General features: G+C 61.5%; 2 protein-coding genes across 2 annotated transcripts; both read left to right on the top strand.

Annotated features, from left to right (window-relative positions):
• The first annotated feature begins 775 nt into the window (after positions 1-775).
• On the top strand, positions 776-6,725 carry LBHD2 (LBH domain containing 2). The gene is made up of 4 exons (XM_030803391.1): positions 776-920; positions 2,555-2,657; positions 4,762-4,918; positions 6,390-6,725. The coding sequence occupies exons 2-4, from the start codon at positions 2,589-2,591 to the stop codon at positions 6,488-6,490; spliced, it is 327 nt and encodes a 108-aa protein (XP_030659251.1). The 5' UTR covers positions 776-920; positions 2,555-2,588; the 3' UTR covers positions 6,491-6,725.
• A 4,603-nt stretch (positions 6,726-11,328) lies between these two features.
• On the top strand, positions 11,329-26,751 carry EXOC3L4 (exocyst complex component 3 like 4). Its single transcript, XM_030803138.1, has 12 exons — positions 11,329-11,336; positions 16,656-17,065; positions 18,584-19,238; positions 20,424-20,535; positions 20,751-20,873; positions 21,222-21,322; positions 21,476-21,556; positions 23,293-23,407; positions 23,929-24,048; positions 24,142-24,294; positions 24,903-25,024; positions 26,229-26,751. The coding sequence occupies exons 2-12, from the start codon at positions 16,672-16,674 to the stop codon at positions 26,404-26,406; spliced, it is 2,154 nt and encodes a 717-aa protein (XP_030658998.1). The 5' UTR covers positions 11,329-11,336; positions 16,656-16,671; the 3' UTR covers positions 26,407-26,751.
• The last annotated feature ends 549 nt before the right edge of the window (positions 26,752-27,300 follow it).

Raw genomic sequence — 27,300 nt, 5'->3', positions numbered from 1 at the left:
CTGGACTGAACGAGACAGCTTGTCCCAGGGCTGTTTTGCTCCTTTTTGGGAATGGAACTGGAAAGATGAGAGGAGGGGCTGAGGGGTGAACCCCCCCCCACTTCCTGCAGCCCATCCCAGTTTGGGTTTTTTGGTTTTTTTTTTTTTGAGATGGAATCTCGGTCTGTCACCTAGGCTGGAGTGCAGTGGCGCGATCCTGGCTCCCTGCAACCTCTGCCTCCTGGGTTCAAGTGATTCTCCTGCCTCAGCCTCCCAAGTAGCTGGGACTACAGGCACCTGCCACTGCGCCTGGCTAATTTTTTTTTTTTTTTTTTTTTTGTATTTTTAGTAGAGACGGGGTTTCACCATATTGGCCGGGCTAATCTCGAACTCCTGACCTCAGGTGATCTGCCCGCCTCAGCCTCCCAAAGTGCTGGGATTACAGGCGTGAGCCACCGCGCCCGGTAGTTTGGGTTTTTTTGTTTTTTGTTTTTTGTCCTTTTTACTCCTCTCTTTATTCCCCAATAGGAGGGAGTCCTCTTTCCATGTATCTGGCCCCACCGAATTCTGCACCTCAAATTTCTGGACGCCAGTCTTGAGGCTCAGTCTCAAGTGGCCAGGGGCAGGTCCTAGGGGAGGGGTCGGCTCAAGGGAAGATGAGGCCGGGCCCTAGCTGAGGGCTGGAGCTGGGAGGGCGGGGGCGCCGAGGGCGGGCGGCCAGCCCCGGGGAGGGCGTGAGTGCCAGGGAGGCCGGGAGAGCGCGTGTGGGCGGGGAGCGCGGGGAGGAGAGCGAGCCGGGCGAGCGCGGAGCCAGCGGAGCGCGGAGGCCCCAGCGCCAGCACCCGCACGGGCGGTGAGTGTGAGTGTGAGTGTGGCGCAGGGTCGCCCCCTCCCCAGCCTGGCCCCGGCAGTGCGGGCCCCGGGCGCGCCCTGACGGCCGGGTGCGGATGGCTGGGAGAGGGAGGAGCATGGGGGGGATTTGGGGAGTTTTGAGTAGAGCTCCTTGGGGAAGGGGGACGGCGTGGGTTCGCAGGGTCAGCCCGGCTGTGGGACGCAATGCCTCCGTGCGCTTGTGCCCCCGGGGCTGTGCCCAGCAACACCTGGGATCCCGCGGCGCTGGGGGTGGTGGGCGCCCTCGATGTTTGGTGCCCCGGCTGGCACTGGACCCTGGCGCTGGGCAGGGCAAGGCAGCCCTTGGGCACTTGTTCCCTGATTGCCTGCCCCACCCCCCACCCCCCGCGTGGCTCAAGCTGACAGCTCTATCATCTGCCTCTGCCATCCCGCTCTCTCTGGGCCAAGTGTCATCTGTGGGTCTGTTTCTGTCTCTCTCTCTCTCTCTCTCTCTTCTCCTCTGTCTCCAGCTCAGTCACCTCTCGCCTGGTCTCTGTGGCAGTATTTTTCTTGCCTCTCCCTCTGCCTCCTTCCAAAGGCTGGCTGGGTCTCTGTCCTGGCTGCCCTGGACTCTAACCTGGGTTCTGGGGTCCTGGGATGGGATCCAGAAGAGGCTTGATGGAGGGCCAGACCTGGGAGCAGTGGGGCACTGCGACATCCCTGGGCTTTGGGGTTGGGCAGAGGAGCCAGAGGGTGTGACTTCGCTGCCCGCTGCCCTGAGAAGCCTCCTGCAGTGTGTGCCCCTCCTAGCCCTCCCTGGGCCTCAGTGGGACCCCAGCTGACCTGAGTGGGGTGTTTGGTGAAAGAAACCTTATTTCCCAGAATAGCACCCCTCTACTTTGCTGGTGGCCACAGGACCACCCTCACCCACCCCAGCAGGACGTCACAGGCATTCCATCCTGCTGGTCTCTGCTCTCCCACTGCCCTGTCCCCTTCCTGCAGGGCTGCCCCTGCCTGTGGCCCCCTACTGCCTGCATGCCAGCCACTGCCAGACCCCACCCCCATTTCTGCCTCTGACCAGGGCGTAGCCCCAAGAGCCCACACGGCCTGAGCGCAGGTGAAGGGTCTGGCTGGTGCCGACTCCTGCCAGGGGCTCTCTTCCCAGAGCCCTTGCTGCCAGGGCTCCTGTGGGGCTCCCTCTGCTGTGGCCAGCCTGAGTGGGTGTGGCCAAGTGCAGGCAGGATGTCAGTTTCCCTTGGGCTGTGGGTGCTGAGGGCCTGGCCGGGGGTGTGCAGGGTTCATGCTCTCGAGGAGGAAATGGGCACCTTGGCCTCTGGCTGGCTCGAACCCAGTCCCTACTACTCCCAGCCTCCTGTCTCAGAAACCATTTAGGTCCCATGGACGCTCTGTGTCCTTCCTGCACTATTCCTGTCTCAGAATGCGCTTCTGTCCACCCAGCCGGCCTGGCTACCTCCTGCTCATCCCTCAGGCCTCAGATCAGCCGACTTCTTCCAGGAAGCCTTCCTAGGTCTCCCCTCCTGTCTGTGCCCTCTTGCAGGCACACTGTGTGGCCAGGGTCCAGCGCCCCCTCTGGTGGCGGGGGGTAGTGCAACACAGGTCCAGCTAGAGCCGTGGGCACTGGGCCTGGGCTGGGGTGGAGTGGGGTGGGCTCAGCACCTGAAGCCTTCGGGGGAGGGTGGGTCCAGCATCAGGCCAACAGCAGACACCCCATTTCTGCTCCCAGTCCTCGTGCAGCTTAGTGGCGCGGTGGCAGCAGCATGAGCACCCCCCGGCCTGCTCCACCACAGCCAGGCGCTGCTGAGGGGGCTGGAGGCCCAGCAGGGAAGGTACGTGCTCGGGACCCTGGGGGGTCGGGAGGGAGCAAGCCTCAAACTCTGTCCCGTGACTTGGGGCATTCCTTGCCTTGCTGCTGGCCTCAGTTTACCCATCTGGGTGGGGGAGATCATTGCTTATTTATTTATTTATTTTTGACATGGAGTCTTGCTCTGTCGCCCAGGCTGGAGTGTAATGGCGCGATCTTGGCTCACTGCAGCCTCCACCTCCGGGGTTCAAGCAATTCTCCTGCCTCAGCCTCTGGAGTAGCTGGGATAACAGGTGCCCACCACTATGCCCGGTTAATTCTTGTATTTTTAGTAGAGTTGGGTTTCGCCATGTTGGCCAGGCTGGTCTCGAACTCCTGACCTCAGGTGATCCACCTGCCTTGGCCTCCCAAAGTGCTGGGATTACAGGTGTGAGCCACAGTGCCCGGCTTGTTGCTCTTTTATGAAGGTATAATGGATAAAAAAATTGAAGGCCAGCATTTGTGGCTTACTTAGCACCCCTTCCTGACCTGAGGACCCCAGGGATTGTCCCCCAAGGCACACTTTGCTCTCTGCTGAGTGAGAATGCCAGGCTTCCCTGCCCCTAGTGTCACCTTTTGGCGGGGGATAGGGGGGTGCTGAGGAAACTGAAAAAAAAAAAAAAAAAAAAAAAAACAAGCTCCCTACACAGGGTCGCAGCCTTAGTATTCTGAGTGCTAGAGCCCAGCTAGAGCCCAGCCATTCTCCTTGTCGGGGAGCAGTGGGGCCAGAGAAGGGGACCAGCCTGGAGTCACATAGGGACCAGTCTGGAACTTGGGGCTGCAGATACAGCCTCCCAGGCAGGGTGGACAGAGGTGAGCACCAGATCTCAGAGCTGCAAATGCTGCTGTCCTGGGCCTCCTTCACCCCAGTGGGCAGACTTGGAGAGGAGCGCCCTTGGTTGGGGGCAGGAAGGAGAATGGCACATGGGGAGGGAGAGCAGGCTGGGGAATGAGCCCCCCGACTGGCAATGCCAGCATGAAGGTGGCCCCCGGGAGGGTCCAGCCTTTGCAGTAGGGATGGGGTCCCTGCTCTGCTGTCCTCTGACAGCTCCTTCATTCCACAGACATCCCAGGCCAGTGACACCTGTTCTCACCCTTGAGGGTCACCTGTGGTCCTTGGTTAAAAGAGAGTCTGGGCTGGAGCTCAGGAATGTGCACTGTTCAGGGATCTTGCTGCAGTGGCCGAGGGCCGTTCAGCTAAGTCCCCCCTGCTGCGTGGCTGTCCTTCCTCGAGGCCCTCGTGCCCTTTTGGGAAGGTGGACCCAGCAGCTTCCCTTCTAGGTGGAGAGATGGGAGACAGGGAGCTCCAGGCAGGGGCATCTGCCCGAGCACAGGCATGGGGGTGGGACAGGGCAGGCGAGTCAGGGTCACCAGCGTGCTGAGGGATAGGGTGGGACAGGGCGGGCGAGTCAGGGTCACTGGGGTGCTGAGGGATGGGGTGGGACAGGGCAGGCAAGTCAGGGCCACTGGAGTGCTGAGGGACAGAGTTCTGCACGTAGCACTGCAGCCTCAAAGGCCTTGAATGGGAGGTGGAGATGCTGAGGGCACCGGGAAGGCCTGGGGACGCAGCCCCCACAGGCTCCTGTGGGCACTGAACAATGAGCCAAGAGCAAGCCCAGAGCCAGCCGCTTGGGTTGCCATGGCAACTGCTTTCCAGCTCCTCTGAGCCTGGAGGAGGCCAAGGGCCCAGCAGGGAAGACCCCAGGAAGGGACTGGCAGGAGTCTGGGTGCAGGAGGCAGCTGGGGGTGCGCAAAAGCCTGGGCTCATTCCTGGTGACCTTGGCCTCTCTGGCCTCAGGCTCTGGCTGTGCAATGGGCTCCTGGAGCTGAGCAGAGCTGTGTCCTATGGTACCTCCTGAGAGCTGTGACCCCAGGGGCTGAGCACCCTAACCCCAGGGTTGGGACCGGGTAGGGCCTGGGACCCATCTCAGTGATGTTCCTGTGCAAACACACGTGTGCCCATCCCTGCCTTGGGGACTGGGTGGGAAGGGTCTCTGATCTCCCCAGTGGGGCAGTGTGCAAGACAGGGGTGGGAGGGAACAGGAGTGCCAGGCCTGGCATGGCCATGATCCTGCCCATCCTCCCTGCAGGCTGTGGCGGGTGTCCGGGAGAAGGGCCCTGGACTGGGCCAGCGGCTGCCCTCAATCGTGGTGGAGCCCAGCGAGGCGGACCCTGTGGAGAGCGGGGAGCTGCGCTGGCCCCTGGAGAGTGCCCAGAGGGGCCCCTCTCAGAGCTGGGCTGCTGCTGGTAAGTGAGGGCGCCTGTGGGGGTGCTGAGAGGAGGGAGTGGCCACTGCCAGGGTCAGAAGTGGGACGTGCTTCCTGCGGCTCCAGCAAGCAGGGCCTTCCCGCCTCCTGCCTGTTCACACTGCATTCTCCGCCCGCCTTGGAGCCTCTGCCCGGTGCTCTAGGTGCTGTCTGGCCTTGACTCCCCTCCCTGGCACCGTCCTCCCTCCCACCTGCAAGTGAGGTCCCTCGTCCACTCTCAGCCGCAGGCCTGGGCACGGGAGGTGCACGGTGCATAATTGTTGAATGAGTGATGCCACATTCTCACCCCTCATCATCCAGTGCGCCCTCATTGTCATCACCTTTGCAGCAAGTGTGCTCACTAGGGCCTGGGAGGCTGTGAGGGTGCAGGTGCACGTGGTGGGGGGATGGGCTGGCCTGTTGGCAGGCTCCATCCGGCTGCAGGTGCCTTGTTTAAAGGCTGAAAGCAGGCCAGGCGCGGTGGCTCATGCCTGTAATCCCAGCACTTTGGGAGGCTGAGGCAGGTGGATCAGTTGAGGTTAGGAGTTCAAGACCAGCCTGGCCAACATGGTGAAACCTCATCTCTACTAAAAATACAAAAATTGGCCAGGCATGGTGGCAGGCACCTGTAATCCCAGCTACTCGGAAGGCCGAGGCAGGAGAATCGCTTGAACCCTGGAGGCAGAGGTTGCAGTGAGCTGAGATTGGGCCACTGCACTCCAGCCTGGGCAATAGAGCGAGAGTCTGTCTCAAAAATAAATAAATAAAGGCTGAAACTTCTGGGAGGAATGTGTGAGCAGGAGGAGGCAGCCGGTGCCAGGCCCAAGGAACAGGAGAGGCAGCAGGCTGGGCTGTGGGGGCCTTGTGGATGGCTCTGAGGGCCACGGCGGGCTGGGCAAGGGGCATGAGCTGTGCCCTGCGCCCTGGGGGATGCTGTCCCCTGGAGAGCCCTGGGAGTCTATTCCCTGAGGAGGAAGTGAATTCGGCTGCAGCTGGGAACGCTCAGCACCTTGCCTGCCCTCTCCCCATCCCCAGACCTCAGCCTGTACTGGCCAGGAAACCCCCTTTCAGTGTGGCCAGAAGGGGTTATCTGCCTGGACCCATAACCCCCACCTCTGCCCAAGGCCCCCTCAACCTCTTGTCAGTTTCTGCCCAGGGCCCAGGACAGCATCAGGGACCACTCCTTGGGTAACCCCTGGGACTTGGGCTCTGGGGACATCCTCGAGTCTGCCCTGGACTTCCCTTCCCTCTGCCACCGTTCCATCTGGTGGATGTGGGAGCTGCCCCTGCTCGCAGAGCCCAGCCTCATTCTGCCTCCCTGGCCGAGCGCCTCTCCCGCTTCTCATCACCCGAGGGGACCTCCTGGCCTGCCCCAGCCCGGTTGCCTGCGAAAGGCTCATTTCGGGCCCCTGGGGTCCCCTCAGGCTGCAGTCCCCCTGCCGACCAACACAGCCGCCTTTATGTTTCTGCAGCCTCCTCGCCGAGTCTGCCCGGAGAGCCAGGGAAAGCTGCAGATGATGCTAGCAGCGAGCGTGCCTGCTCTGAGGACCCAGCAGCCCCGGCCCGGGGATAGGACAGGGACGTGCCTGGGCTCTGCTGTCTGACTGCTGAGGGCCTGTGCCCCAGGGTGGCCGGGCTGATGCACAGGAGGGCCGGGCCTGCCCAGCCGGGAAAGCCCAGAGGCTGCTTCCTGTCTCACCGGGTCTGGCCAGGACCGCAGCCCTGCCCTGTCCTGCCCATGGCCCAGGTCTGGATCACATCCCGCTTTGTTCCGTGGTTTGAAGCAGAAATAAAGGCACTTCCTGGTGGCCAGTAGGCACACTTGATGGGGATGCAGGGACAGAGGACAGTTTGGGCTCTGCCTGTGGCCTTCCAGGTGAGAGCCTCAGCTCCCAGCCCAGGCTGGCCAGTCCAGAGCGCCTCCTGGGTGACCACTTGGGTGTGGCACTGGGGCGGGCTGGGCAGGGCTGAGCTGGCTCTGTGGCTGGTGCTTCTGCCCAGGGACCCTCTCTCTGCTTTGGCCAAGGCTGTCCAAGGCAGAACCAACCTCCTCCAGGTGGCCTCCCAACCCTCCGTGGGGCCTCCTTGGGGCCGGGGCCGGACCCTGAGGGCCTGCTACCCGCTTGCCCTGGGTGCAGGAAAGCACAGCGATGGTGCCTGGGGTGGGCCGCCCCATTCCAGGTTGGATCTCATTAAATCCTCGTGAAGGTCCCATTTTACACGTGTGGGAACTGAGGTGCAAAGCGAGGTGCCCAAGGCTAGGGGCTACAAAGGGAATCCCTGCGGTCAGGAAGCCACTAGGCTGCCACAGACCCCGCATCAGAGGTTGGTTGAGCAGGCATCTCTTCCTGCCCCATGTGGGGGTCCTGTCCCTCCACTGGGTCCATCAACATTGTCTCTGGACTCTGTTCTACTGCAGGAGGGGAGCCCTGCTGCCTGGTTGCAGCTGGCATGGGGGTAGAGCCCCGAGTGTAGGCCAGGGCCCCCTCCCCAGGTCTGTTCCCCCAACCTGGCCCTCTGCCCTTAGCCAGCCTGAGCCAGGATGAGGAAGCTTAGGGCCGGGCAGTGGTACACTCCATAAATGTCAGCTCTGCCAAGTCCATGGCCCTTCTGTGGCCCGGGCAGGCGTGCTAGGGGCCCATGAGCAGAGGGAGGCAGGAGACACTGCCCCTCTGTGCTTTCCTGCTGCCTCGCCAGCCTCCAGGACGAAGATGCACTTTCTCCTACCGCCTTCCTTCTAAAAATAGCCAACCCCCCCAATGCGGGGAAAGGTGGGAGGCGAGGTGCGGAAGTTGGCCTGGCAGCCTGCTTCAGTTTTAAACCGCAGGACCCCGTGGGCCCTCCCCTGGACTGTAGCTCAGGAGAGGGGTGGGGCGGGCCTTCAGTCCTCACCGTCCTCCTCCAGTCCTTCCCGTCGGTCCTGGAGCCAGGGAGGGAGAGGCTTGACCAGGATGGGGGACATGGTGGTAGTTTTGTGAAAGGGGACAGACATTTCGCAGGATGCCTTGCAGACACGTGGGATGTGGGGTGCAGGGAAGCCGGCACGTGGGTGGGCGATGACGCCATTTACTGAGATTTAATCCTCACCACACGGCTCCGGGGCGAGAATTATGACACCTGGCTCAACACGGCTGCCTGGGACCCACACAGCCGAGAGGCCGAGCTCGGGCGAAGTCCCAGGGCGCCCACAGCGCCCCGCCGGCGCGCCGCGTCCAGCAGGGCAGCTTTCGGGCGGAGGCGACCCCCACCGCAGGTCCCAGGACCCTGCGTGCTCTTGAGCCAGGGGTGGGGAGGCCCGACCGCAGGGGGCTGCTCCACCCCGCCGCCCTTCACCGCCAGCCTGGGCCCAGACCGCCCAGCCACGCCCAGAGTCCGTGGGCGGAGACGGCAGGGGCGGTGCCAGCGAGGCCCCGCCCCCGGCACCCCGTCCCGCCCCCCCAGCACGCGGCTACCTGGGGACGCCCCGCGGTAGTCGTCCTGCGGCTCTCCCTGGCGTCGGCTGGGGCCACCGCCCGGGCTCCCACCTCAACCCTGCAATATGGGATTGGGGCAGAGTGGTCTGCTGCCCGCTGCCCGCAGCCGCTTCGGGTTAGGGAGGGAGCCTGGGCCTCTAGGTGCTTACGCTGCGCTTAACGCTGGTCCCGGCAGCAGTGAGGGTGGAAGCGGCCGCCTCTGGCTTCTACACCCCAGGTGTGACAGCCTGGCCTCTCAGTGAACCCCAGATCAGGCAAGCATCTGGTGGTGGGGGTCCTGCTCCCTGGCCTTCCCTACCTGGGAGCCAGGTCCTCAGCCAAGGTGAACCCATTTGATCCCGACGACAATCCCATTTTCTGGAGGAGTAAACTGAGGCTCAGAGATTGGAGTGCCTCTCCAAGGTCGTGGGGAGCTGGGCTTGCTCTCTGGTGGGTGTCCCTGGCTAGGCCTCTCCCTCCTAATGGCCCCCCACCCTGCCTGCTCCTGACCCCAGACCAACCCTCTGCCCCAGGCTTCTTTGAGACAAGGCTGGGGTTTTTCCAAAGGGATTTTACTGAGAAACTTCGGGAAAAACATGGACATAGCATGAAAGAAACATTGCAACCTCATGCTGAAAAGCGGGCACAGGCTCAGGTGACCGTGGAGAGCAGATGGGAGTTGAGGGGACTTCCAGGAGCAGTCCCCAGGCCCTGGGCACCACCAGCTTTTCAGGCACCTATGTATTGAATGGAGCGACCCGTCATTGGAGGCCCCAGGACCCCAACATGCCCTGTGAGCTGGGGGGGGTGGGAGAATTAGACCAGGAAGTCTCCAGTCCGCCGAGGCCTGGCTCTATGGGAAGACCCAGTCCACAGAGCCGGAGACCGAGGTCGCCGTCCTGGACTCTCTGGGCAGCTGTGTGGCCGAGAGCAGGTCACCGAGCCCTGGGAAGCCGGCCACCTTGGACCTCAGCTGTGTCTGCTCAGTTGTGCTTGTTCCCTGTTACCCCTCATCTCTGCCTGTTGGAGACAGGTGGGGTGGGACTCGCGCCAGCAGGTGGGACTGGGCTGGGAGGAAGGGCCTATGGGCTGCTGGGCACCTCTCGGGCTTGAAGTGGGACTCTTAGCACCCCACTTCACAGAGGGAACCCAGGGCTCAGGGTAGTGACTCAAGTGGTTAATTGGAGGGCTTCCTGGAGGAGGTGCTGGCATCTTTGAGTCTAATTTGGCCCCTCTGCAGATGTTGCTGCAGCATCTCAGGCACCTTCCAGTCTGTTATGGGCTGCTTTTCCCCCATAAAATGCGTATGTTGGGCTGGGTGCGGTGGCTCATGCCTGTAATCCCAGCACTATGGGAGGCCTAGGCAGGCCAATCACCTGAGGTCAGGAGTTCAAGACCAGCCTGGCCAACATGGTGAAACCCCGACTCTACTAAAAATACAAAAATTAGCTGGGTGTGGTGGTGCACGTCTGTAATCACAGCTACTCAGGAGGCTGAGGCAGGAGAATCGCTTGAATCCAGGAGGCAGAGGTTGCAGTGAGCTGAGATCGTGCCACTGCACTTCAGCCTGGGTGACAGAGAGACTCCATCTCAAAAAAAAAAAAAAAAAAAAATTCGTATGTTGAAGTCCCAATCTTAGAATGTGACCTTATTTGGAAAATTCCTTATAAAAACACGTGACCTTTAAAGAGGTAATAAGTTAAAATTAAGTCATTAGGGTGGATCCTAGCCCATATGAAGAGGAAATATGGACACAGACACGAAGAGGGAAGACCCTGTGGAGACCAGGAAGAAGTGGGGGCTACCTGCAGACCAAGAAAACAGCCCCAGGAGAAACCAGCCCCACACATGCCTTGATTGCGGGCCTCTGGCTTCCAGAACTGGGAGAGAATAAACGTCTGCTCAGTCCCTGGTCCTGTTGTGGCAGCCCTAGGATGCTGGGTACATGGGGCCATCCCTGCCCTCAGCCCTAGGACACTGGGTGCACGGGGCCACCCCGCCCTCAGCCAGAGGATGCTGGTGCAGGAGGCTATTTCAGCCCACCTCAGCACCCTGCAGCAGCCCCATCACACACCCTGGTGGCTCCAGCCCAGGTTGGGACAGGCCTGGATCTGTTCTCCTTGGATTTTCCCTGAGTTGTTTCCTAAGACACTCGCTGTGGAATCCCCCTATGCAGGGGTGAGGCTGCCTCTTCTGGGAAGCGTCAGTGGCCCTCCCCGCAGCACGTTGCCCGCCTGACCCCCTGTGTGGGGAGTGGGGCCCCGCCTGCACATCTTTGCCCCTGCCCAGGATGCCGTCCCTCCTCACTCCTGAGTGTGTCCTGTCTGTCCCTACAGCCCCATCCCTTCCTCTAGCTCCTGAAGCCCCCAGGAACGGCATGCGGCTCTCAACTGCTTCCTTCGCTGTCACCATGAGCTTCCCTGACAGGCAGGGTGCAGGGGTCTCAGGATGAACTCGATGGACTGGCCCAGTGCTAGAGCCTCTGTCCTGGAGGGAGGGGTCCTTCTGGGCTCCGGCACTGTGGGCTGAGTGTCCCCCGAGGCCAGCGCCTGCTTCTGCTGGCCTCTGAGCAAAGGAGGGGCTGGTGTGTTTCGGGTGGCAGGCAGTGTCCACCCCCTGCTGCCTCGAGACCCTGAGTGCCAAGCTCCGCAGCCCCTCCCTTGTTCTCTGACCCTTGGACTGAGCCCTGAGCTGTCTGGAATGGAAAGCTGGAGTGACTGCCTCCGGAACGAAAAGGAAGTGGGAACTTCTCTGAAAGTGAAAGTATGGGGTCCTGGTGGAGGGTAGGGCTGTGGGTGGGGCTGGGTGGGCCTGGCAGGCCCTGACCATGGCTGGGAAGTCCCAGCTGTTGGTCACTCACTCGGGCTGCTCTGGAGGCTCCATGGCCAGGGCCCGGCTCTGAAGGCCCCACGGGCCAGCTTCTCAGGTGGCTGTGTTCTTCCTGGGCCAAGGCTGCGTGCTCAGCAGGTATGTTCGGGCAGGTGGAGCAGGAGGGCATGGGGTGCTGTGGGCGGGCTTGAGGACCATTCCGGCTCTGCGTGTGGCCTTCCAGGCCAAGGGCCTCACTCAGAGCCCAGGCTGACCAGGCCAGAGGGCCAGCGCAAATCACAATGGACACACACACACCCGATACACAGGCAGACACACTCAGGCAGAAAGCACAGATAGACAGACACAGAAGACACCAAGATGGGCATGCAGGCACAGACACAGACTCAGAAGCACTGGCAGACCCTCTGGGGACACTCCAGGGCAGAGTCACGCACAGACAGGGAGACACTGTCAGGCCAACACACAGATGTGCAAAACCGATGCCCAGAAAAGTGTGTATATGCCCGTGCGCTCATACTCAGGCATCAGATTCACTTTCCTGGTTTCTCCAGGAAAGTGCCAAGTACTAGCCACGGCTGGGGGCTGAGTCAGGCTCACTCCCTGCCTTGGGGGTCTCCTGGTCTCCAGGCTCTGTAACTGTCCCTCCGTCATGGCAGGTGTGCCCAGGGCTGGGATCAGGCCCAGAGCAGGAGGTGCTGAACATGGTATGGGCTCAGCTGGTCCGGGAAGCCTTCTCGGGGGAGGAGCCACTTCTGCTGAGGCTTCAGTGAGCTGACAAGTGAAGGAGGGGCTGAGGTCATGGTAGGCAGAGAGGATGGCCTGTGCAAAGGTGTGGAGGAGAGGTGGGTGCTTCTGAGTGATCAGAGTGAGGGAATGAGTTGGGACTGAAGCCAGAGGGGTCATTAGGCCTTGAATGCCAAGCTAAGGATGGAGCTGTGCTTCTTCCAAGGGCGGCGGCGGCTCAGCAGGCTTATGCTTTGTTGCTACTGTGAAGGGAAGTCTTTTAAGTGTCTCTTTTTAATAGGCTTTGCTAGGGTATAGGAAAGGTTTTGCTTGTATTTACATAATCAATGCACAAAACTTACTAAACCCTTTTATTAGCTCCAATAGTTTTCAGTCTCAGATTTTCTAAGCCAACAATCATATGAATAATGACAGTTTAATCTTCTCCTTCCCAGTGTTTACACCTCTTATTTATTTTTCTTTCTTTATTGCCTTAACTAGTTCTTCCAGCCAAATGTTGAGGAGTAAGAGTGGTGAGAACAAACATCCTTGTCGTTTTCCTTATTTGCAGGGGCTGGAAGGGAAAGGAAAATTGCAAGGAAAGCTTTCAAAGGAGGTTCATAGGGCCGGGTGTGGTGGCTCACTCCTGTAATCCCAGCACTTCGGGAGGCTGAGGCAGGAGGATCATTTGAGGCCAGAAGTTTGAGATGAGCCTGGGCACACATAATGAGACCCCTGTCTCCACAAAAAATACAAAAATTAGCCAGGCACGGTGTTGTGCACCTGTAGTCCCAGCTACTTGGGACGCTGAGGTGGGAGGACTGCTTGAGTCCAGGAGTTCAAGGCTGTGGTGAGCTATGATCGCATCCCTGCACTCCAGCAGTGAGTGAAGTGACACAGCGAGACCTTGTCTCTAAAAACAATAAAGAAAGGAGGTTGACGTTTTGGCAAGATTCTTTTTTTTTTTTTGGCAGTTGCAAGATTTAGTAGAGTGAAAACAGAGCTCCTATACAAAGGGAGGGGACCCAAAGAGGGCAGCTGTCGCCAGCTCAAATGCCTGGGTTTATATCCTGATCATTGTCCCTCCCACTGTGCTCTCAGGCGATAGATGATTGGCTATTTCTTTACCTCCTGTTTTTGCCTAATTAGCATTTTTGTGAGCTGTCTTTACTACCTGATTGGCCGAGTGTGAGCTAAGTTGCAAGCCCCATGTTTATAGATGGATGCAGTCACCTTCCCAGCTAGGCTTAGGGATTCTTAGTCGGACTAGGAAATCCAGCTGGTTCTGTCTCAGTCCCCCCTCTCAACAGGAAAACCCAAGTGCTGTTGGGGAAGTTGGCCGACGACCGTCTAACTGCGAGGCAGGATTCTATGACTGATCCGAGGAGGCAGCATTGAGGGGGCCTGGGAAGGAGAGCAGCTCGGAGGCTGTGATCAGGGGAAGGTGGATGGCAGGTGGGGAAGTGAGAGGGGGCAAGCCCCGCACAGGGCTTTGCCCAGGGCGCAGTACAGGCAGTCACCTGCAGAGGCTCCTCTGGAGCATTGAGGAGTGGAGCGATGGCCCAGTCCCAGCGTAGGTGGGGAGGCTGGGGAGTGGGTGAGCACTGCAGAGTGATCGGGAGGAAGAGGAGCAGCTACGGGAGGGAAGGTCTAGGGGAAAGCGGGGAGTAGAAGCTGAGGCTGCGGGTAGGGAGGGTGGGGAAGTTCGGACTTGACTTCTCGGACACGGCTAGGGTGGGCCAGGGTGGGAGCTCTCAGTGACTGTGTCTCTGGGTGGTTTCTTGCCCCTGCTGCTGGCCTCACAAAGGGTGTATTAGCCTGACCTGGGGAGAGTGGGGCTTAGGCCGGGCCTCAGTCTCCGGGGCCTTGCAATCAGGGAGCGGCAGCATAGGAGCCGGGGCCCCCTGGACTCTCCGGGCACTGGGGCCAGAGAGACACAGAAAGAAAAGAGAGCCAGAGAGAGTCCATGAGGGTGTGGGGAGGCAGGCACAGGGACAGGCCAGGTGAGAGCCTTGGGAGGTGGAGGAGGGAGTTGAGAGGGGCCTTCAGGTCTCAGCCCTGCAGTCGCCAGCATGGCAGCAGGCAGGCCATTCGGGGGAGGCAGGGCGACCCTGACATTGATGTTCCCCCTGCTTCCAGGCTGTGCTCAGGGGTGACAGGGGTAGATGGACAGAGGCTGCCAGGCCAGTGCAGGAGGGCCACATCATCACAGGGACAGTGCCGAGTGCCCACTGAGCAGATAGATGGTGATGGCAGGTGGTGCGAAGCATCTGAACCCTGAGGTCCTGAAACCCAGGTCAGGTTTGGAGAACAAACAGGGGCCAGGAAAGCGAATGGCCGGAGGGGAAACTGGAGGCTGGATGTGCAGCCGGGAGGACAGAGAAGAGGCTGGGTGGGGTGCAGGTTGTCCGTGAACCCCAGGGGAAGCTGGTGAGGCATCATCAGTGGGAGGTGGAGGTGGAGGAAGGAGGTTCCAGGATGGATGCCTGGCTGTGGGGCTCGGGCAGGAGGGAACCACAGAAGGGCTTAAAGCAGGGGAGTGACCTGGGTGCACTTTTGCTTTGGGAAGGTCGAGAATAGCTTGGGAAGCTGTTGGGAGCTGCAGGGTCAAAGGTGGCATGGCTGGAGGCTGAGGGGCCATCTGGGGACCTCACTGGCCCTTCATTGAAGTTCTGGTTTGGGACAAAAGCAGGCTGAGTGGCCCCCAAGCCTCTGCCTATGTAACCTCCTAAGAGATTCACCACACAGCTGCCCCTCCCTACCCGGCCTTCGTCTGGGCTTCCTGGGAGAGGACCTCCACATCTGACCCCACTCTGGGACCTGCTGACACCTTGGGTCTGTCCGCTGGGAGGGGGGCTTCTGGGCGGCAGTTCTGACTCCCTGGGGGTGGAGACATGGCAGGTCCTGCCTCTGCTTCCAGCTCCAAGCAGGCTCCCCAGCTTGAGGTGCGCAGCCAGTGGCAGACTCTGTCCCTCTGTGAGCCTCAGGTTCCTCATTTGTGAAATGGGCAAATGACACCCCCTAACTTTGTTGTCACAGTAGCTGATCTGTGTCAGGCATCAAGCTGGGCACACAGTAGGTGCTTACTAAGTGTGAGGTCTCCTAAACAAAAAGGCGGGGCCTGGCTTGTCCTTCCCCACATCCCGGCCTCCGTCCCCTTGACAGCAGTGGATGCAGCATGTCTCTTCACGACACCCCTGCCCTGCTGGGCGCCAGCCCCCATGCCAAGCATGAAGAGGCACCAGGGAGACAGAGGGGAGTGGAGGCTGGGACAGATGGCGCCCTGAAGTGTGTGGGTCAAGTCCGAATCAGGCAGGGTCCCTGAACCCTGGCGCTGGGGGAAGTCGCCGACCTGTGGCTAGGGCGGGGCTGATAAGCTCCATCAATCACTTGGCTGTCTCTCCCACCTCGGGCCTCCATCCAGCTGCTTAGCCGCCTCTGGGAACCTCAAGGAAGGTAGGTAGGCCGCAGCTGGGCCCAGCAGGCACCTTGCTGGAGGGTGAGGGTGGGTGAGGGACTGGGCTTTGCCCACCTTGGTGTGATTCCGCCCCAGCAAAATGGTGCCTGGGGAGGCACACTTTCTGCCCGATGTCACCCAAGGGTTGGGTGGTGGGTCAGGTGGGTGCTTTGGTCCTGGCATCTGGGTGGGGGGCCCTGGGGCTGGGCTAGGGGCAGGTCCAGCCCTTCTTTGGCCCCAGTTTCTCCCAGGGGAAAGTGAGGCTTTGCCAGCCTAATGCCCTCCCCCACCCATGGCCCAGCTTGTGCAATGGAGTGGTTGGGAGGCCCCTCCTCTCTCCCAACCTAAAGCCAGGAAAGCAAACACAGCTCCTAAGGCTGGAAGGGGATGTGGGTGGAGCCTGGCAGGCCAGGGTGCTGAGGGCCCTGGGGGAGCAGGAGCAGCCGCAGCTCAGCCACCCCCATGTCCCTGGGACACCCCCCTCCATTCCTTGTGTTGGGGAGGGGCCAGAGCACGCTATGGTGGAGAGGGAGAGGAGTGGGGGGAGGAGGAGAGGCAATGGGTGGGAAACAGCATTGAGAACCCCCCCCCCCCCCCGTCCCTGGTTAAATATAGACCCGCCCCTGCGGCTGCATGGCCATGATAAGCGGCAGGGTGGCCTTGGCCACTGCCCTCAGGCCCCACACCTCCTCGGTGGGCTCTGTGACACCCGGGAAGGGGGTGGGCTCCCATGGGGGTCCCTGCCCTCCCCTTTGAGCCAAAGTAGTCAGGCCTTTTGGGCTGAAGGCGGGTGAGCTGAGGGACCTGGAGGGCAGTGAAGGAGCTGGTGGGGGCTTGGGGGAGGGCTTTAGGCCTCAGCACCTAACATCTGGGAAGGCCTAGATGTGGCTGCTGGTCCTGCCCTCAGGTGTTGTAAGCTGTGGTCTGGAATGGGCCGCAGAACCTGCATGTCAGTGCCCTCCTCCAATTCTAATGGGAGGGTCTGGCCTGGCAGAGGTCAAGTGACGGTGGGCACCTGGGGAGACCCTTTTTGGGGGATGGTCTCAGGAAAGGCTCCTGATGGAAGCAGCTGTCTATATCTCCGTGCCCAGCTGCGGCCTGGCACACTGAGGGCTCTCGCCAAGAGAGTGGCCTGGTGATGCTTCCTTTTGACAGCCTGAGGGCTGCCTCCTCTGGGGAGCCTTCCTTGACCAAGCCCCTGGGTGTGGCCAGGCCCCACAGGGCCACAACAGGGTTCTGCATCTGCTCCTGTGGCCACTCCTTCTTGCCCCCAGCTCTCCTGCTGCCAAGATGCCATCACCACAGACAGAGACTCCTGGGCCGGAGCTGCAAAGTCCGAAGGAGGCCGAGGAGCCGCAGAGTCCAGCTCAGGACTCCCGGCGAACAAGCAGCAGGAAAGAGCCCAATGCCCACCGCAAGGATGGCACAAGGCTGGGCCTGGGCTCCCTGAGGCAGGCCTTCTCCCGGGCCAGCCAGCGGGCTTTGACCCAGGTCTCCAAGGAGGATACGGGCCTGTTCCGGCGAAGCTCCTGCTCCCTGTTCCGGTCCTTCCGGCAAGCCCTGGATGAGGGCCCAGCTACCGGCCATTCCCAGGCCACTCCTGAGGTGCCCTCGGGGGTCATGAATGGTGTCAGCCAGCAGGCAGCCACTGGGGCAGCGTCTGAGGAACTGAAACCCGAGGCAGGTAAGGGTCTCAGAAACAACACTAAGCATGAAAGGAAACGGGCCAGAGGTCAGGGCAGCTCAGCTGAGGCTTCCGGAAAGCCTCTCCTCCCTAGCTCCCCAAACCCTGCCCACGAACACATGCAATTATTTATTTATTTGAGACTGGGTCTCCACTCTGTCACCCAGGCTGGCATGCAGTGGTGCAGTCACAGCTCACTGCCACCGTGACCTCCTGGGCTCAAGCGATGCTCCCACCTCAGCTTCCTGAGTAGCTGGGACTACAGGTGTGAGCCACTGCACCCAGCTAATTTTTTTTTTTTTTTTTTTTTTTTTGAGACCGAGTCTCACTCTGTCACCCAGGCTGGAGTGCAGTGACGCAATCTCGGCTCACTGCAACCTCCACCTCCCAGGTTCAAGTGATTCTTCTGCCTCAGGCCCTGAAGTCACTAGGACTACAGGCACGTGCCACCACACCTGGCTAATTTTTTTTTGTATTTTTAGTAAGACGGGGTTTCACCATATTGGCCAGGCTGGTCTTGACCTCCTGACCTCGTGATCCATCCCCTTGGCCTCCCAAAGTGCTGGGATTACAGGCGTGAGCCACTGTGCCCGGCCTAATTTTTTAAATTTATTTTTATTTTTTTGTAGAGATACGGCCTTGCTATGTTGCCCAGGCTGGTCTCGAACTCCTGAGCTCACCCTATCCTCCTGCTTTGGCCTCCCGAAGTGCTGGGATTACAGGCGTGAGCCACCACGCCCAGCTGGACAATTGCACTTTAAATTCTTGCAGCATCTCTGCAATGGGAGCCCCCCCCCCCATTGGGCAGATGAGAAAAGTGAGGCTCAGAGAGGTGGAGTGACTTGCCTCAAATCTCACAGCATGGAGAATGGAACTTGAACCCAGATATGCATGGCCCTAGATCCCCAGCCTCTCCATGGCCTTTCACAGCCTGGCTCCTGGTCAGACTAGGGCCATGCACACAGCTGATCGCACGGTTGCAGAGGGTGCAAGGCTTGCAGAGGTACCAGGAGGGGAGGTCAGGGGGATTGCCCAGAGGAGGATACACAGGGGTTGGGAAGAGGGGGACACGGAGGTGGAGAGCTCTTGTTGGGTGGAGGCTGGCGGAGAGCGGGGAGCAGCAGGAATGTAAAGCTGGACACGGGCAGGACGCGCCCTGCCTGAGCTCCGACACTATTAGACCTGCAATCAGGGCTGATCATGAGGCTATCAGGTCCGGCTCAGCCGAGAGTGGAAGGTGGGTGTGGGATCCAGGCGGAAGGTAGGGGTTGACCCAAATTGCTCTGTTCAGCCAGGCTTGGGGCCCCAGGTTCTGCCTCTTTAAAGGTGACTCTAAGGGAGGGCTCCTGGCAGCTGGGGCCTGTTGTTCCTGGAGCAGGCCTTCAGCTGTGCTGGGGCATCTGGCAGAGGCCAGACAATCCAGCCCCGACGGATTGAGCCGCGGCCTGCAGGTCTTCCTCCAGGTTGGGGTCTTGGGGCGGTCCCTCTCACCGCCCTTCTTCTTGCCTGCCTGTGCAGAAGGCAAATCCGTGGCCGACCTCATTACTGAACGGCAACTGCTGGCGGCCTTCGAACAGCTTCTGCGCCTGGAGACGCTGCTGGTGGCCGAGAAGGCCTCGCGCACCTTTGAGCAGGACCCTACGGCCTTCGCGCGGCGTGCCATGGACGTGTGCCTGCATTACGACGGGCTGGCAGCCGAGATCGGGGTCATCGTGCGCGAGACGCTGGACAGCGACGGCGTGGACGCGGCCGCGCTGGCCGAGCTGGCCCGCGTGGTGAGCGCGGAGGAGGAGGCCCACCCTTCGCCCCCCGACGACGGCGACTTCCTGCGCACGCCGCGCCGCTGGCGCCAGCACTGGGAGGAGGCGGTGCGGCGGAGCGCTCAGGAGCGCGTGCGGCGGCCGGGCGCGGGGTGGGCCTCGGGGGAGGCTGAGGGCGCGTCGGGTTTGGCCCAGCTTCTGGCCGAGCTGGGCGGCTTGGTTCGCCGCGACCTGCAGAAGGTGCGGCAGGAGGTGCAGCCCGCGTATGCGGCGGCCGGCTTCCCCGCGTGGGAGGTCTATCTGCGTGCCTTCCACAGCGCCGTGGCCCAGAGGCTCCAGGAGCTCGCGCGCGACGCCCGCGGCTGCGAGCAGCTCTATGTCCTGCTGGACTGGGCCGCCAACGTCTACGGCAGGTGAGCCTCGGCCAGGGCGCCAAGTGGCGAGGACAGCTGCCGCCTGCCCCGCAGGCCTTGGGGAGCCGGCTTTGAGGAGCACCGGATCTTTCTTCTCTGTTTCCTCCCTGGGAGAGGGCTGAGAGCCGAGGGCTGAGAGCCGAGGGCTTCGACGTGCTTTCCTCGGCGGGTTAGGCCGGGGACGCCCCCGCCCCAGGATTTCTAGGGGTCACCCATACACAGTTCCAGAATTTGAAAAGTTTCCGTGGGGAGGTTCCCATGGGAGTAGGGCCTGTGCTGGGTCCACCAGGTGCCTTTGGGCGCATCAGAAAAGGGCACATCTTGGCCAGGCGCCGTGGCTCACGCCTGTAATTCCAGCATTTTGGGAGGCTGAGGCGGCCGATCACCTGAGGTCAGGAGTTCGAAATCAGCCTGGCCAACACGATGAAACCCCGTCTCTACAAAAATACAAAAATTAGCCGGGCATAGTGGCACGCACCTGTAATCTCAGCTATTCCGGAGGCTGAGGTAGGAGAATCGCTTGAACCCGGGAGGTGGAGGTTGCAGTGAGCCGAGGTCGCGCTACTGCACTCCAGCCTGGGTGACAGAACAAGACTCTGTCTCAAAAAAAAAAAAAAAAAAAGAAAGAAAGAAAAAAAGAAAAGGGCACCCCGCTAGGCCAGACGGGCATCTGGGTTCAGGGTACAGCCTGCGGGGAGCGGCCACCTCCCGCTCTGTGCCTGGGATGAGGATGAATTGCTTTCCCCGCGGAGCGGTTCCCAGCCTCACCGGCAGGAGCGCCCACGGAGGTGGGGGAGGTTGCCTGAAGTCCCGCACTCCTTAAATTGCTCCTTAAATTGTGTGGGGTCAGACCTGTGTCCGCCCTGCTGTGGGCCTCCCTGATGTGGGCTGGAGGGTGGCCGACCCCTGAGCTGTGTTTGAGGAGAGGGCGGAGTGCCATCTGGGTAGCCGTCCTTCAGCGTTCTGCAAGAAGGCAGGAACCCAGCTGTCAGAGGCTTCCGGGGAGGGGCTGTGGCATGGCAGCCTAGAGGCGTGTGTGTGTGTGTGTGTGTGTGTGTGTGTGTGTGTGTGTGTACAGATGCCCAGGTTCGGGATTGGCGTTAGACTTTGAGCCTGGCCAGAAGAGGGCCAGCGGCTGCCGCATCAGAGCCGCGCCCGCCCTCAGCCCCCTGCCCTGCCTTCCAGTCCTGACTTCCTGGGCGCCCCGGGCCTGGCGCTGCCCGCAGAGCCGCTGCCTCCGCTCCTGGCGCCGGACGTGTGGGCCCGACTGGAGAGCGACTACACCAGCTTCCTGGAGGTCAGGCCGGGCGGGTCAGGCTGGGCGGGCCAGGCTGGAGGGGGCGGGCCCTGGGGGGGATGTGCGGCGCCCAGGCTATCGGCTGCCAGAGCTGGCTCGGTTCACCCTGTGGCCCTCGGCGCGGGCTTGTGACCCGACAGGGCGGCCCTCATCCCGGACGGCGCGGGACGGGGTCCGGGAGGGTCTCACCGCGGCCCCATCCCTTCTCCCCCCAGGCCAAGATCGCAGGCTGCTTCGATAGCATCTTGCAGCTGGAGCAGAGTCACTGGGCGGCCGCCGAGGTCCCCGAGGTGCTGCAGGGCCTCTACCAGGCGCCGCTGTCCATGGACGTCCACATGGTGCGGCCCGGGAGCAGGGGCTGAGAAGGGGCGTGTGTTCAAGCCTCAACGCACACGGTGACGATATCCAGAACGAATTCCTATCCAGTCCCAACCAACCTTTCCGTTAGATGGGAGCCTGAGGCCCCACGTGGGGGGAAATCGGGGACCCCCGGCGCGCCGACGGGCTGGGAGGCTGCTGGATGGGGGTTTGCGGGAGTTGACTCTCCGGTTGGGCGGCTGAAAGCTGGAGGGGCCAAGACTGAGGGCCACAGCGGGGCGGGCTGGAGGCGCGGCGGTGCTACCAGGGGAGCCGCGGCCTCAGGTCGGCGGCTGGGACGCACGCTCAGTGCTGGGCTTCCCTCGCAGCTCGTGGCCGAGCACGTGAAGGCGGCCGGCGCCATCTCCGCGGAGCTGGAGGCCACCACCCTGCGAATCTGCACGCGGGCGCTCGGCCTCTTCGTGCCCAGGTGCGGACGCATCCTCAGTGGGGGAGCGACCTGGCCCGGTGTGCTCTGCAGGTGGGAGGGAGGAGTCTGCGTAGGGACGTGATTGGGAGGGTGGACCCAGGGTCATCGCGCAGCCAGGGAGGGTCCCCAAAGGCTTTGTGTATCCCTACCCAGGTTTGAAAAGGCTTTTCTGGCGTCGGAGGCGGTGAGCGAGCCGCACCTGGGCGCCTACATCAACTCCTGCGAGGAGCTCAGGTAGGGCTCGCCCGCTCCTGCGCAGGCGCGGCGTGGCCAGCAGGGGGCGCGCGAGCGCCGGGAACCTGGATGGAGGGGAGTGCGCGCGCGTGGAGGGGGCAGAGGTGAGGAGTGTGTGTGTGTTTGTGTCTGTGTGTTGGTGGATCTGAGGAGTGTGTGTGCGTGTGTGTGTAGCAGAGTTGGGGGTGTGTGTGCGTGTCCGATGGAGCTGAGGGTGTGTGCGTGTGTGTGCATGTGTGGAGAGCTGAGGCTGTGTGTGTGCGCGTTTGGCAGAGCTGAGGTGTGTGTGTGTACGTGTGTGTGTGTTGGAGCTAAGAGGTGTTTATGCATATGCGTGTAGGGGTGGAGCTGAGTGGTGTGTGTGTCAGAGCTGAGATGCATGTGTCGTGTGTGTGTGTGTGTGTGTGTGTGTGTCCATCCGAGCAGAGGCCCTGGGGGAGTGTGGATGGCTCTTCAAGGCTGAGCAGAGGCTGAGAGGTTCTAGCTCCCTGCCTGCTGCCCTGGGCTCCATTTTTCCCTCCCTTCATCCCAGGCAGCATTTCTTCCATCTTGGGGCACCTCCTTCTCTGGGAAGCCTCCCTCAGCCTGCACCCTGGGCTGTGCTGGGGTGAGGTCTGGGTCTCTGTGTCCCCAGAAGGCAGAGGCCCTCCCTGTGGGCTGGCAGTGGCTGTCGGCCTTCTGTGCCCTCAGCTCCAGGCCAGGCCTCAGCAGATGCAGCAGCGCTGAGGGTGGCCAGCACCGGAGGCACAGACTGAGCCACCCCATCTGGGTTCATCCTTTTTTAAAAGTTTGTAAATTTTAGTGTCCCGAAGTACTTCTCATTTATCTGACTTCAAAGAACAGCTGTGCCACCTGCTGGCTGTGTGCTCCGGGACAAGCCGCCTCCCCTCTGTGGCTCTTTTGCCACCTGTCAAATAGGATCAGAGCACCTGTTCCCTGGGGTGGTGTGGGAACTTCGTGCTTTAGGGGACTCAGTTCCCATTGGCTCTTTGTGAGCACTTGTCAGTGCCAGGCACTTTGTGGCTGCCTTCCCTGCCTGACACATCTCATCCCAAGCACAGTATACCCACGCACAGGTGCAGAGCACAGGCCTGGAAAGGAGGTGCCACTTGCCCATGGCCACGCAGCCAGGAAGTGGTGGAGCTGGGACTTGAACTAGGCCTGCCTAAATCCAAAGCATGACCATCAGGCACTGCTTCTTCATCACTCTCGTCCTTAATCCGTGCCAGGCTTGTCCTTGGTGCTGGAACCCCGGGGTTTCAGCTCCAGGGAGCGTTCTCTGCCCCTTGGTAGGCAGCCTCTGGCCAAACCCTTGATGGAACTCCAGCCTGCCCTACTGTGTCCCTGGCTGCGGGGACTGGGTATAGCCTGGCCCTCAGTTTCCTCAACAGCGAAATAGGGACATTGTCACCTTCAGGGGGCAGTTATGAGGCTCAGGGTAGGGTGTGTTCCAGGCATGGCTATGCCGTACTGTTTATCACCAAGAGGGATAGAAGGTCTGTCCCAGAGCTGCCAGAGGAGAACGGGTCACCCACCCCCTGACCCACCCCTCTGTGACTGGCTCCCTGGGCTTCTGTGCTGTCCCCCACTTGACTCTGCTCGCAGACAGCTACAATGGGGAGCCCCACGGGCTGCCCTTCACGTTGCAGTCTAAGTGAGCGGAGCTGTGTGCCCGGCTCTGTTACCCAGCTTGGTCTCCCTTGCCCACCTCATCGCTGGTCCTGGCGCCTCCCCAGGACCAGTCTTCTCTCCAGGTTCCCAGGAACCCAAGAGGAGCTGGAGAAGCCCCTGGTGATGGCCACCTGCAGCTTCCAGAAGCACCTGCTTCAGGGCTTGCAGCGTGAGTTGCAGGTGACTGTGACAGGCCTTCTCTCCTTACTTCCCATGCCCAGCAGGTACCACCTATTTCCTAGAGCCTGGGGGCCCAGGTCACAAGATTCATTTATTCCAGGGGCGAGCTCATGGGTGTGTGTGTAGGGCGGTGGGCAGGGGACCCAGGTGAGGTCCCAGCTGAGCAGGGGCGGCTGGGAGACGCCTGCCTTCTCACTTCAGTCTCCAGCTCTTAGTGGTCACCCCCGAAGCCTGGGATGGTGGGTCCAAGGATCCAGGCCCGGGGTCCTCACCCAGTCCCTCAAGGCTTCCCCAGGCATGTCCTGAGCAGATCTGACTGGACAAACTCAAACCCTGCCCCTGGAGCTTGGGGCCTGGGAGAGGCATTCTGGGAAAGGGCTCCTGACATAACCTGTGGCTAGGAGAGGGAATGGCACCCCACACCTAGGAAGGAAGGGTCAGGAGTGGCACACTGGGCTTCGAGGGAGGGGTTAGGTTGGGGGGGGGTGCACATTTGCAGACTCCCAGCCCTCTGTCCCCAGCCGCTCTTCAGGGTTGTGTGCACCAGGGACTGGCTGACGCAGGACTGGCTGCATCCCCTCATGGACAAGGTGGTGACCTTTGCCGGTCATCTCCAGCGTGTGGCCCGGCCACGGGCACAGGTACCACAAGGGGGAGGGCCCCGGCAGGGCTGTGCCCAGGGTTGGGGCTGTTGACCCTGACCCTGACCCTGACCCTGACCCTGGGCCGCCCAGGAGACTCTGCAGGAGGTGCACCGGTTCGTGGTCCGCGAGTACCTGGCGCGGGCGCTGAGGCCACGGGCGCGGTTCCGGGGCATGGAGCGCGTGCACAGCTCCCAGAAGATGAGCCTGGATGCCCAGGCCATCGGTGACACCTTCCAGGGCCTGGTAGGGACGGCACCTGACTGCCCCTCGGTGCTCGCCTCTGTGCGGGGAGTGGTGGCGGTGACTAGGGCCCTAGCGCCGGGAGGGCTTTTGGCGGGAGTGGTTTTCCCCACTCTGGATCAGGTGGAACAGGGACTGGGGCGCCTGTGGGGCTGGGGGCTGGGGGGAACCAGGTGGGAGGGCGGCACTTTGCATATATTTGCATACAGTTTGCAGGGGTGCGGGGAAGGGGCGAGGGTCACAGCCCCATCTCACGGTCAGGGCCTGTGGGAGGTGTCCCCCACCTCAGGCCAGAGCCCTCAGAGTGGAGGCACCAGCACCCCTGCACTCCCCTCGTCTGCCCCCCAGCAGCACTCTCAGGCTGGCCTGGGTTTTCCTGTCCAAGCAGGATGGGATCGGAGGGGAGATGAAGGCTGTGTAGCCCATGAGCCCTCGGTGCCCAGGCACGCTCCCGTTCTGTTTTGGGGAGGCAGCCCCAGCACGAGCCAGAGTGACTACAGGAGGGCTGACGCTGCGGAAGGGCTGAGCTCACACTGACCTCGCGCTCCTGCAGGAGTTGGAGCAGGGGTGGGGAGAGGGCTCTTGGGGCAGGTGGCGGCTCTGTCTCGCAGGGTTCCGAGGCCACGTGGTTGGACCAAGCCATCCAGTGCGTGGCTGAGATCCTGGGCGAGACTTACAAAGACGACATCCAGCGGCACCTGGAGACTCTCATCGGGAGCTACCCCGACATCAGGTGTGTACCCCACCTGCTTCCTCTAGCTTCCTACCAGGGCTTCGGGGCCAAGGGGGCTGGTATTGAAACAACCCCAGCCCAGACCTGACGGCCCAGGGGTCTGAAGACCAGAGGCAGGAGGTAGGCCTTGGACCCTCAGACTCTCAAGGCTGGAGGGAGAATGGAGAGAGCCCCTTCTCCTAATCTGCTCTCGGCCATCCTCCATCAGCCCCACCGGGGGTGGGCACGCCTCCAGTCCTGGAACCCGAGGGGGAGGCAGACCCCCCACCCCTGGGGAGAAAGCCCTCTCTGAAAGCCAGGGGATTCTGAGACCTGGTCAGGAGGAAGGAGGTTTTGATCCCGGGTTGTGCTGGAGGGTTGTGCTGGGGGGTTGGTGAGTCATCCAAGCCTTTGGAAATCCCAGCTGGAATCTCTCCAAGTCCATTCTTCTGGAGATTCTGGGATGTGGAGCTCACAGAAAGCCCCTGGTTCATCCCCTTCCCCGGGCCACCCTGCCATGGGGTGGGGAAGGATTCCCCGTCCCTAGCAGACCTGTCTTCCAGGCTGTGGCTCAGAGAGAGTGGCCCTGACATCACCCTGGGGGTTCCCCTCCAATTACTTCCCAACCCCGACGGCCCCTTCACCCGCAGCCGCATCACCCCCTCCCTCCCTCTCCACCACCTGCCCCGGGGTCTCCCTCCCTCTCTCCCTCTCCACCCTGCCCTCATGTCTCCCTCCCTCCCTTCCTCTCCACCCTACCCCCATGTCTCCCTCCCTCCCTCTCCACCCTGTCCCCATGTCTCCCTCCCTCCCTCTGTCTCCACCCTGCCCCTGTGTCTCCCCCTCTCTCCAGCCTGTCCCTGGGTCTCCCTCCTTCCCTCTCCACCCTGTCCCTGGATCTCCCTCTCTCACCAGCCTGGGTCTCCCTCCCTCCCTCTCCACTTGGTCCCCAGGTCTCCCTTCACGCCTTTTCTCGGGCTCTTTCCCACTCTGCACACCCCTCTCCTGTGCCCCTTCAAGCCCAGCTATGGTGTCCCCCAGGCCCACGCTCTGCCCCCTCCCCCAGCACAGCTCTTCCTGGCCTCAGTCAATCTGACCTCCCTGACTGACTCCTGGAATGCAGAGTGACTCATACTAACTCCCAAGCCCACGGGTTCCCCTTATCCTGGGGCCGGGGGTGTTGCGGAGGTGTAGGTCTGCAGTGAGTGCCCGCATGTCTCTGCAGGCGGGACCACATACTGGCCATTCTGGCCCTGCGCCGACTGGGCCGCCGGCGGAACCAGCATCTCTTGCAGCACAGCCAAGACCTGCTGAGAGCTGCGGCCAGGGTGGCGGGTGCGGAGGCCCCTCGGGGCCGCGTGCTCTTCGAGGAGATCAAGATGCCCCGGTCATGGCTGTGCTGATCACCTGCGTCTAGTTCTCTCTGGCTCGAGAGGGGGCCGGCCGCCGGCAGGGAGCTGTGGTCAGTGGGGGTCAGCCAGGAGCCCAGGGAGTCACTCTGGGCCCTGCCCCCAACTCCGACACTGCAGTTAGGGAATTTTTGTCATCAGCAGCCATGCACAGCTGTCAGGCCAGAAGGAGCAGCTGTGCGGGAGGCATTTCAGGCATCGTAGCGGGGAGTGTTTTGGGGCTGCAGAGCTTTCAATGCTGCCCGTCAGCGGGGGCCTCCCGCCCGACTATCCAGCTTCACCCTCTAGTCTGAAAGTGAAGAGCAGAGTATTTATTTAAAAAATAAATGTGAATTAAAATGGTGCCTCCCTAAGGAGTGGGCAGGGGATGGGAGGCCTGGGTCCCGGTGTGCTGAAGGGCCAGGCCGGAGGCTCTCTGGTGACACTATTTGGTGGGTGGCCCTCTCGTGCCCGTGGAACCCATGGGAACACTGAGGCAGGTCCAGACCAAGGAAGGCCCATGCCTGTGGCTGCCCCCACCACGGCCCGGATCCACTGGCCTTGTGCCCGGTCAGCCTTGTCCCAGCCAAAGCAGACTCGGGGCTTCCTGGGGACAAAAAGAGGACAAGGCTGGTTCTGCAGCTTGAAGAACTTGGGTTAGATGTAGGAGGGACTTCTCAGCAGTGAAAGTTGTCAAGTTACTGCAGGGGGTGTGTCACCCATGGAGTGTGTGTCCAGGGGCGACCCTGAGGTGTCAGCAGTGGAGGCAGGCGTAAGGAGACTGCTCCAGCGTGCACCTGCATCCCCGCTTCTCTCTGCAAAGCTGCCGCTGAAACTTGGCGGCAGCCTGCGGGCTGGGGTGCTGGGAAACCCATTTGCATTGGCAGCCGGGCTGCCCAAGGAGGCTGA

This window comes from Nomascus leucogenys, chromosome 22a (assembly GCF_006542625.1).
Source record: "Nomascus leucogenys isolate Asia chromosome 22a, Asia_NLE_v1, whole genome shotgun sequence".
Classification (NCBI taxonomy): Eukaryota; Metazoa; Chordata; class Mammalia; order Primates; family Hylobatidae; genus Nomascus; species Nomascus leucogenys.
This window is presented reverse-complemented; position numbering and strand designations above follow the sequence as displayed.